This window comes from Durio zibethinus, chromosome 10 (genome assembly GCF_047325235.1).
Source record: "Durio zibethinus cultivar Kanyao isolate XHJ-2024 chromosome 10, ASM4732523v1, whole genome shotgun sequence".
Classification (NCBI taxonomy): Eukaryota; Viridiplantae; Streptophyta; class Magnoliopsida; order Malvales; family Malvaceae; genus Durio; species Durio zibethinus.
The window spans coordinates 25,179,267-25,191,081 of NC_143171.1; the positions used below are offsets into that span (position 1 = coordinate 25,179,267).

At 29.4% G+C, this 11,815-nt stretch overlaps 1 protein-coding gene across 1 annotated transcript; it reads right to left on the minus strand.

Moving 5' to 3' along the window:
- Positions 1 to 7,950: 7,950 nt before the first annotated feature.
- On the minus strand, positions 7,951 to 10,024 carry LOC149516589 (F-box/kelch-repeat protein At3g06240-like). The gene is made up of 2 exons (XM_089767327.1): positions 9,330 to 10,024; positions 7,951 to 9,254 (listed from the first exon to the last, which is right to left on the minus strand). Exon 2 carries the CDS (start codon positions 9,227 to 9,229, stop codon positions 8,093 to 8,095), a length of 1,137 nt encoding a protein of 378 aa, XP_089623453.1. The 5' UTR covers positions 9,230 to 9,254; positions 9,330 to 10,024; the 3' UTR covers positions 7,951 to 8,092.
- Positions 10,025 to 11,815: the final 1,791 nt, after the last annotated feature.

An 11,815-nucleotide genomic window follows, 5' to 3' on the forward strand; every position in this document is an offset into this window, starting at 1 on the left:
CTTTTGTTCTCAAGTAAGTGTTTCGTATTACTTCTATTGTTTGTATTGAAACTCTTTTTGCTAACAATTACTAGTTTTGTAATCGGTTGCTTTAATAAACTTGACTTAGCAAAAAAATTGTAAATACAAATTAATTCATCTAAAAAATATTACCGTACAATTAATTGCCTATCTACAAAATACAATGACTAATTTGCTCGTGGACATGCGTGAAAATTTAACTCCTTTGAATATTTCCTTGCCTTTGCTTATATATTTATCTATAAAATTACTCATGCACTAAGAAAATTAAATACTAAGAACTAATTAAAGACAGTAGAAAAACGACAACCTGGGGTTTTTGTTGACATGACATGATTAATTAATCTTGATGGTCTAAATGAAATTAAGATTTCTCAATGTAAAGAGCATGATTAGGCAGATCAATTATGCGTGAGTGCAGATTATTAATTAATTGGACATTCATACGACAAATGCTGAGATGAAACAAAGTTTTTTCATATTATCACCTATCTCATTTTCGCAATTAAAAAAACAAAAGGTAGCTAGTTCATCTGATGGGGATTTTTCTACCAATTTCATGTGTGCCACATATATGTATAGAAATAAATATATATAAAGAGATCCATTTATATTAGTGCAAGAGTTATACATATTTTTTATAATTGGATCAAAATTAAATCTATGACACTTACACTTACACTTACAATTATAGGGAATAAGTTTTTAACGAAAATTTTTTTCATGTTTAGTAATGTTTTAGAAACGTCATTAAATGATTTGTAGTTATTTTAAAAAATGCCGCTAAAAACAATGGTTATACTTGTAGTAGAAAATATAACGACGTTTCAAGAAAAAATACTATTAACTTAATGACATTTGAACACAAAAATACTATTAAATTTAACAGTGTTTGTGTGTAAAAATGCTGCTAGAATATAAAAATTAGCAATGTTAGTAACAAAAAAAAAAACCATTAATTTCTATAATTTAGCAATATTTTTACGCATAAATACCGCTAAATTAAAAAAAAAATCTATTTTTTTATTTATTTCAATATTTATTATTATAATTAAATAAAAAATATTTAAAAAATAAAAACAAATTTAAATTCATAAATTGAATATTATAAATATTTAAATATCTAAATATATAATTTATTCCAATATACAAATAACACAAATTTAATACAATAATATTGAAATTGTTTCAATACATTAACCACAAGAGAAGACACATATTGGCTGCCTTGGCACGTTCAAGCAAACAAGAAAAATTCATTTTACCGGGTTCAAAGTTTTGTAGTTTCTTCGCCAACATGAATATGTTTCCTGAAATGCCCTACCTAATACCATCAAAAGGTTCATTTTATTTGAAAATATTCAAAAGCACTCGATACTATAATCAATTCCGTATTTGGGAGTAAATAAATAAAAGTAAATAAATGCAAAGCATTTGAGCTAAAATTAGCTCGAGTAATTAGGGCCAATATTTTTCCAAGAATGACAGAAAAAATTACGTTGGACCTTAAATTTCTGCAAAAAAAGTGCATGTCATCTAGTGATCACCAAATTAAAAAGCTAAGTAGAAATTAAAGCAGAAAATTATTGTTTTTAATTTTTTACAACTATTTTTTTTTTAATTTTGAAGTAATATTACAATGCACTTAACAATTAAACCAAATGCACAATTACCTTAGGCAATGAATTAATTAAAAACTAGTTCTTCTACTGAGTTTGAACCTTATTGTCAACCGTCAACCACTCCTGAGATTACAAGAACACAAGCAAGAGCTAAAAATAATTATTCAGAAAAAAAAAAATGGTAGTCATACATAATTAAGAATTTAACAACTAAAAAGAAATTACAGAAGGAAATTGAGTAGATACTTCCTAATTTTAAATTACTAATATTTTATTTGACAATATGATTTTTGTCTCATTGTGAAATTTGATCATAAATGCAAAGGCAATACAAGAAAAAGATTACGTTAAAATATCCTAACTATGCGACAATGCTGTTTTTCTAATCGCAAAAACAGATAAGAACCTAGTTTCGCAATTATGGTCATGGCATGGGCAATATGGCATTACAGATATGAAGCTGTTATTAATAGCATCTACAGGACGTATCAAAGTACAGTGGCTTTCACCCAAGAATATTTACTTCAATATTCGAGAGGCTTAGGATAAACAGTTGAGTAGAGGAGATCCCAGATGATATTTATGTATTTTCCTTTTAAAAAAAAGCAACTATTTTTAAATTCAAATCATATTTTAAATTCTCTTAAATATATATATATATATTTATCTTTCTAACTTTAAGTAATTTTTTTTTTTATAATTGATTTCAATTGACTCGTGATACAATTCAGACAAAACTTTATAAATGGTATAGATATTTTCTTTTATTATATATATATACAATCATATAATCAACATATTTATATATTATGATCTCAAGGCTTATTAGTATGATTAGTTCATTCATCTTCTTTAGAAAGTAGAATCTCCCAAGACTAGGATTCGATTACTAACAATTATAAGTTCTCTTTCCAGATTTCCTCTTTAACTCTTAGAGTATCTTTAAATGAAGAATTTTGAAATGTTTCAATTCATAATAACTGCAGTTGTAATTGCATTATTTGGAAAAAAAATTTTAATTAAATATTGGAATTAAATTAAAAAATAATTGTAATAAAAATAATGATATTAGATATAAAAAGTATAATATTAAAAAATACAATATAAGTGTCCTTAGATTTATAAAATTGTATAGATATTACTAAAAATATAAAAACTAAAAAAAATTATAATGAACTTTTGTCGTTAAAATTGAAGAAAATAAATCTTATCAACAGTGGTTTGATATTATCTTGATCACTTAATTATCATTTTTAAACATGCCATTATAACATTAATATATAGTTAGGATAAGATTGAAATTTATATTTTTAATAAAAATTACCAATCATATCTAAATGTGTACAATTTTAGGACAATTTTTTTAATTTTATTCAAAAATGATAAAAAACAATAATATCAACAAGTTAGGTCTACATTGGACCTCACTTACACTAGACCTTTATATTAGACCTTACTTATATTAAACCTATCTCAAATATACTAATAGTTGAGTTTTTTAATTTCATAAGTAGGATTAAAACAATTATACACATCATTTATATATTTTAAAAAAATAATTAAAAAAAATAAAATGAGACATGTATCATCATCTTAACGTCATTTATGGAGTTAAAAATTTTTTCATTTAAAAAATAAGATAAAAAATTACTTCTTTTTTTTTAATCAAAGCTTAAGATAAAAAATAAAATAAAATTTTAAAAATACAAATGTCCAAATTTCCTAATACAAAAATCAATTGAATAAACTCCTAAAATCTTGTGAAAATTCTTATTTTTTGAAAAATTGTCCTTTGTGTAGGTACCGATTTTGTCCGGATCTACTATTCCTATTTTAAGTGTATTAATACTAATATTAATAATAATAATAATAATAATAATAATAAATATTTAAAATATATAAAAATTAAAAATTAAAAAAAAGAAGGGAAATGAGACAGAAACCAGGGGCTGGTACGGCGCCGTTGCTGCCCCCCTGTCAACCTCCCGACCAACCCCCTGCCAGCCTCCTGACCAGCCCCCTGACGCCCCTAACCAGCTCCCTTTCAGCCCACCTATAGCCATCCTATAACCACCCAGATCTCCTTAAATTGAAGCCTTTTAAAATCCCCAACCATCTTCCCCTTTCTTCTCTCTCGGCTTTCTAAAAAAAAAAAGAAGAAAAACCCATTTGATACCCACGAAAAGCCTCGAGCTCCGACGAACCCTTCCCCCCTCAAAACACCCTCAATAACCCCAGACAGTCCCCCATTCCTACGCAAAAAGAAAAACCAAACTTCAAATACCTCCCCTAAAATACACAAACCGAAAACAAAACAAATCTACACAAACACATAAAAAAAAAAAAACAAAACAAAACACAGTCCTCCCCGTATTGAGGAACCCAGTGCCAAACTACCTGCAAGAAAGAAGATATATCAGTTTTAATTCGCAACCAAAAAAAGGGAGAAAAAATGAGAGATCCAAAACTTTGAAGACTGATTCACGACGGTCAAGCCACTTTCAGGCCAAACGAAGGTCGGATCTGGAAAGAGGGTGTCCAGAGGAACCTTCGGTAACTTTCTGACCATTTTTCGATCACCGACGACCACCGCCGGCGGTGACTCACACGGCGGACGGTGCAGGCATGGCACCGAATTTCGGCGAGACCAGAGACCCCCCCAGAGCCTTTTTTGGTGAAACCAAACAGACTGAAAAAAAAATTTCAAACTTTTATAGAAAACAGAGGACCAAAACGACGTCGTTTTGAGCCTAAGACCAAAATGACGCCGTTTCAAGCTTAGAGGATCCGCAAGTGGATCGAACCCGACTCGAGATTCGCGTAACCCGACCCGACGACCCACTTTAGCCAGCCTTGAATCGGTTCAGATGAACCGCCAGTGAACCGGTCTGAATTGTTGGTCGCCCAAACCATCGATCCAACCGTCGAACAGGTCAGACCACCTGAACCACTGATCCAATCGCCAAATAGGTCAAACCGCCCGGATTAGCGTTGACCGAACTGTTGATGGTTCGGTTCAGGTAAAATTTTTTTTTTCTTTCTTTCTCTAAATTTTTTTTTATATATTATTGTTTTTGTCATTTTATATTCATGTATGATAAATGTTTAAATTTATTATGATAAATGTCTAATTGTTATTGATAATAATAAAATGAATAATATAAAACAATAACTAAAAAATATATTAAAAATATTTAAATAATAATAATAATAATGGAATAAACTTTCTATTTTCCCTACCTAGATGTTGGAGGAAATAAAATTTTTTTTTCAAACAAATAATTCCATCTAGATGTTGGGGAATTATTATTAATAAAATTTCATAAATATATATATGAGAAATTCTTAATTAGTTTCTCAAAATTTATAAAAAAAAATAATAAAAAATTTGAACTTGCTCCGAAAGTCCGCTTAGATAATGAGGATTTTTAGAGATGTTCGCGTTTTAATTAAACCTCAAACCCTAAACTTAAACCTTAAATACTTTTTTTTAATTTTTAAAATCCTAAGTTTTTAAAACCCTTAAAAATTAAAAATCCCCTAAAATCCAAAATCTCTTAAAATCCAAAGTCCTAAAAATCCTAAGGACTTGTGTGAAAATTCTATTTGAAGCAATTTGTTCCCAAATATTGCCTAGATGATGGGGTATTTAGGAAATTTTATTTTGATAAATCTTTTCATACAAGTTCTTAATTCACATTAATAATAAGATTAATAAATAAAAAGTATAATAAAATTGAGATCTTAAATATAAACAGTCGCACCTAAGCTCTGCCTAGATGTTGGAGATTCAGGGTGATCTCATTATACTTAAGAATCCAATTCTTAAATTGCATTTTACATGGCATTCATTAGCATTCATACATTATCGTGTTATCATCAATAATTGTTTGCATTATTCTCTTTTTAATTACTACTTGGTGATAAAATATTTAATAATAAAAAAGAATAATACTTAAAAAAAAAATCTTTTTGTGATATTATAAAATAAAATAAAAATAACATTCCGAAAGAAATAATTATTGGTACTCTACTAGATGTTGGAGAGTTACTAACAATCATTTTCTATAAAGATTGTTATTTCATTTTAAAGATTATTGTCTTGAATCTTAAGCGAAAAGAGTTATTTTTAATTCTGCTTAGATGTTGAAGAATTTTAAGATAATTCTTTAACTTAAATATTTTCACAATATTTCTAAATAAAAATTTTAGCAAAAAAATATTTTTAAAACGAAGGGAATTAATATTAAATTTCAAGTCAAAATCATTTTGATCCAATACCGAAAATAGCGCATAATTGAATGGTACCAATTTATGGGCGTTATGGGGGTACTAGTCCTTTCCCACGTATAACCGACTCTTGGACCCAACCTGGTTTTTCGTAGACCAAAATTTATCTTTTTGATAAACTTTAAACTCATTTTTATAAGTTTTATTAAAAGGATAAACTTTTGGGTGACCAATCACACCCTAACAAAGATTGGTGGTGACTCCCCTCTTTTTATTTTTTTCGATTTTAAAATACTACGTTTTACGTATGGCGGTCCCAAAACCGATACGACACTTTGCTTTTTTTTTTTTTTCTCTTGAACCGTACCCACACAACTAACTCCATCGTGAAGCTGTGCCAACAGAAGTTCTATTTCTCCCAGACTTCCAACATCTTTCAAGAATAACTGTAAGTCAATCTCCTTCCATATTCCATATAGTGATGATAGAACTTTTCAAAATATGTGTTTAAGAAGTTTGACACAAACAATATCCCTCCATTTTAGGAAGAATTCGGTAGCCACTAAAAATCTATCATATCCTGGAAATTTGATGCTAGTTCAACGATGAACTTTTTGTGTTTCTTGATTCAAAAATGAATCTTTAATTGTTCCAAAACGATTATTTTGATCAAGTTTTTGGAAAGACTCATTTGTCCAAAGCAGAATCTTATAAAGGAAGTAGAAAGTTCCAATATTTATTAGTTGAAAACACTTTCTAGATTCAAGTTGGAGACCTTGTGTTTGATCGCAATAGTCAATTTTGATCATAAAAGATAAAAGATGCAATAAAAGATGGCAAATAAAAATCAACTACATTGAAAAGTTACACTTGCTAATGATGTACATGAATCGGGTTAGATCCGATTAAGGTTTTGTTTATTTTATAGAAAATTACTTCGAAAAAATAATTTTAGAAAAATATTTATATTTTTTGAATTGAAAATTTTTTTTTTATTTGAATGCGTTAAAGAAAAATATTGTTCTTTATTTGATTGCTTTTTAAAAATTTTAATTTTTTAAAAAATAATATTAATATAACTATTAAAATAATAAAATTTATTTATTATTAAAATATATTGAAATTATTTATTATTAAAATTATTAATATTAAAAAAGAATTACATTTTAAGAATAATATTTAGTATTAAAATATTATGTTAATATAAAAATATTTAAAATAAAACTATTTATTATACTTTATATTATTTATTAATATATTAATATAATATTTATTAATTAAATTAATAATATTATTATATTATTTATTAATATAATATTATTTAGTAATTTATTATAATATTATTTCTTAATATTATTTATTAATATATTATATTAATAGTATATTATTTATGAATAATATATTTTTTGTTAATATATTATAATTTTATTTATTAATATAATCTTATTTATAAGTAAAATTATAATTAAAAATATTAATAAATAATTCTACTCATAATCAATTTTGTTCTAAAAAATATTATCTCTTTTTTAAATTCGTAAGATAATTTTTTTAAAAATGATCTTATTTTTCATTGATTAATAAGTTATTTTCTGTTGACTAACCAATTTTCAACTAAACAAACACCAAAAAATATGAAAATAATTTTCTGAAAGTCATTTTCCGATGAAACAAATGACCCTAACTCTTATAATCACTTAAAATTTTTCATAAGATCTCATTTGAAATAGTTAAGTTTGTTGATTAGTGAAAATAATATTAAAATATTATTTTTTTAATATTAATGTTTTAATATTTTTAAATAAATTTATTTTTAAAATAAAATTTATTAATAAAATAATATTTTGTACTAGTCAAGCTCAAACTATAATATTAACCATTATATTATATCAAAGATGCCTTCCTTTGATCAAATTGGCTCTTTTCTTTGCACTCCAGGTAGCATTGACCTCTGTAATTGCCATGAAATCCATCTACAAACCACTGATGTTACCATCTTAAAACAATATCAAGAAACTCCAATGGCCTTCATCTATATGATCATTAGAAAACCAAAGACTGAAAATTGAATGCCATGTAAGAAAAAAGAAAATGACAGAAGAAAATCCATCGGATGCTTCTCAATTCAAAGTAAGGTTGCAATACAATATATAATAATACTGAAAGGTTGAACATTAAATAAAAGGCATAACTAAAATGCATGCATGAGGAAATGAAAACTAATGGTTGAATGTAGTTCCTCCATGCAGAGAAACTAGGCTCTCTGCATACATTGCTAACGCAAATGCACACCCTTCAAATTGGAGTGTCTTTATCTCTTGGTTATTTGGATGATGCCAGGCCAGAAAGTCGCCTTCTTCATTCTCAAAGAAGATTTCACCATTGCTACCGACTCCTAATGGTATATGCACATAAGGAATAGGTTCAATGGTGAATAATTTTGTCCAAGAGTTCTTTAGACCTAGTTCACCCAACACCCATACATCATAGCATTTATTTCTCACACGATAATCATGACAAAGAAACCCACCAAGTGATCCGTTGATTTCCATTAAATAGGTAAGATAGTATGTTGTTCTACAGCTCTTACCCAAACCCCCATCAGGAAAAGGTGTTGCAACGAAAACTTCATTACTCATGTCAAATGAAAGGAGCAAATCTTCATTATCAACAATTGCCCAACAGTGATAAAATCCGTTGGAGTAGACTTGATTGTTCGTAGAAACATAGAAGAAATCAACATTCAAGTTGTCATTGAACTTTCTCCAAGAATCAGTAGTCAAGTTGTACAAAGCAACTCGCTTACCTCGGGGAGCGCTGAGGTCGTTATAATTGAAATTTCCGTCCCAAAATGTGTCAATCCTAATTACTTTATACTCATCTCTCTTCGAATCATAACCCAGACCAGCTACTTCAATACAATTTTGATAGCTTGGCGGATACTCAAAAGGACGCATGGGGAGAATTTTAAATTCCTTAGTCCCAATGTTCCACAAAAGAACACCACCAACACTGTTCCAAAGACAAATTATGCCATTGCAATAACCTCGGATATCTATACTTATTGGGTCATCGGTAAAGGAAGGAATATCAAGATTGGCAACAAGATCAAGAGTTTGATTGGAAATAAAAGAGACCATGGTCTTTCTCTCTATATAATTCTCATATTTGATGAGGAGACAGGTCCTGTTTTTACTAAAAGAATAGTGGGCAGTAATAAATTGAGGGCTTTGAATCAAGGAACACCAAGACTTACCAACACACCTAAATCGCTTTAGAGATTTGACAGGTAATCTTGCCAGAATATCCACCACAACATCTTCAGGCAGCGAATGGGTGATTGCTGCTGCAGCCATTGATAATCTTCCTTCACGTGTTCCCCTGTGCGTATGTAAACGAGAGATTGAGTATACGTACGCCACCTGGATCCAAGTAAAAAAATCCAAGAATACTCACCGCCGATTAAACTGCCAAAACCCAACAAAAATCTCTATCTCTTACACTTCTCCTTTACTGCCTTTTTAATTTTTGATAGTGTATTTCACGTGTTCTGGGGAAATTCTTGTGTTTTCGAATGAAATAGGTTTTTTTTTTTTTCTTTTTAATTCTAGATAGAATTTGACGAAGGTTCTGGGTATTAGGCTATTTAGGTGGGTGTGGTGGTTTCGGTGAGCAAGGGGTTGAAAGTGGTTTGGGCTTGGTGTTCCAGGGGCTAGGATGTTGGCTCTGGTAACTTGGTCGTTGGGCATTGGTATTGAGCTATCTGTGTAAAGGAGATGGGCTTTGCACTGGGCAAGGATTTCGACGCTGGTGGTGATTGTGGTCGTGCTTGGGGGTGTGCCAGTGGATGAGAAGGCTGGCAGTTGATGACGGTGGGTGTCTGTGTTGAGAAGGCCCGTGTGAGCTCTCTGTGTGCTTCGGGTGGTGACAACGGCCTGTCTGAAGCATTGGTAGGTAAGGTGAGAGTTGTGTTAAAAAAAATCCATAAAAAAAGTTATGGACAAAAGCGTAATTCGTGAGTGTGAGCCCAAAGTTCCTTTATCAAAACCCTTTTATTAATGTCTCATGTTATGGATTAAGTTTAATGGACGTTCGAGGTCCAAAAGTAAAATAGAAAGACAATCACTCTAATTCAATCTTGATTATTGTTTGCTTGTTACAAATAAATAGAATGGAAAATAAATCCTACTTTTCTTACTGTGTTTTAAAAATTCATCGCACCAAGCGAAAAAATGTCTTAAATATATTGATTCTCTTAATCAAAATTACTAAATGTTGTGATACAAAAGTTAGCTACGAAATTAAGGTTTTACCAGGAAACTTAGCAATTTATATAAACTCAACAAAACCAAAAGCATTGACCTCTATAATAGCCATAAAATCCATCTAAAAAAATATAAAAATTATCATCTTCATGCAATATTAAGTAACTCCATCAATGGCCTATATCTATATATTCATTAGCAAACCAAAAGTTTATTTCACCAAACAAACTAGCACTACAAGGATTTTTGTTTTTAGCGGTGTTTTTTTTACCATTTAACGGCGTTTATTAACACCACTATAAGTTTGCGGCATTTGCGAAAAAATGCCACGCAGAGTGCCACCTATTCACGTGTCGCAGTAAATAATGGCGTTTTTAAAAAAATGCCTCAATATTAGCGGCGTTTGTATTTGAAACGCCGCCATTTTAGCGGCGTTTATATCTTTTAGACGCCGTTACTTTAGAGGTGTTTGAATATGAAAACTTGTCAATATTAGCAGCGTTGTTGTAAGAAAACACCGTTGAATTGACGGCGTTTGTAATAGAAAATGCCATTACTTTAGAGGCGTTTAAATCTAAAAATGTCTCAATATTTGCAGTGTTTGTATGTTTTAGGTGCCGCTAATTCAGTAACATTTTTATAAGAAAAATGCTGTTGCTTTAGTGGCGTATCTATAAAAAAGCCATTAAAGTAGCAGCGTTTGCTGGAAAGAGCATCGCAACTTATAGTAGCGTTTTTTGCTACAAACGCCACTAAATTATTCATTTAGCGGCAACGCCTAACGCAAACGCAGCCATTATGTAAAAATGTATTTTTTCTTATAATAAATTTTATTTTCAGTAAAGAGCTAAATTTTAGAAATTAAAATTAATATAACTTCATCCATATTTAAATATACATCTAATTAATACAAAGTTTAATAATTAGTATAATAGCATTCAAATATTATAAATACATTAACCAAATAACATATTAAAATATATGAAATGGATAACTACATACATTTTGCTGGCTGCCAATTGATGAAGAAAATTTTTCACTTTGGTCACTAGCGTGCTCAACAACTTACTAAATAATACCATACAATTTTTAACACTTCATTGTATGCTTATTTTTTGTTTAAAAATTTTAATATTTACTAAATATAATATCTAAGTTGACGGAGCACCAAGATCATTTCCTGGAAATTGTTGTTGCACAAAATTCATAAGATGATTGAATCGATCATGCAACTACTGAAATTTTGCATGCTCTAGTTCCATTCTAGCACGTTCTTCTTCAATTTTGGCACACTCCTATTCTCTTTCTGCTTCCATTTGTTGAAAACGTTGTTGCATAGTTTGCAACTCCCCTCTCAATAGTGAAATGTCTCGCGAAGATGGATTTGCTGAGAGTGTAAATTACAGAGAGTTATGTCCTTAGTAGGCAGATGGTGTTGGACCCAATCCAAGGCCTCGAACTCGTCCATGCCTTTCTTTTCCAGCAACTTTGATGAATATCTGATTTTTCATTTCTTACATATTGAGAGAACTTTCAGCTGCTATTTCAATCTCAGCTGCCATTTTATCTTTCGCTTTCTCTAGTGAATTTGTCACAAACAACTATCAAGTTTAATGATTAATTGATTATATGTTAAAAAGAGTTAATATTTACTTTATGTTAAAATAGGTGATACAA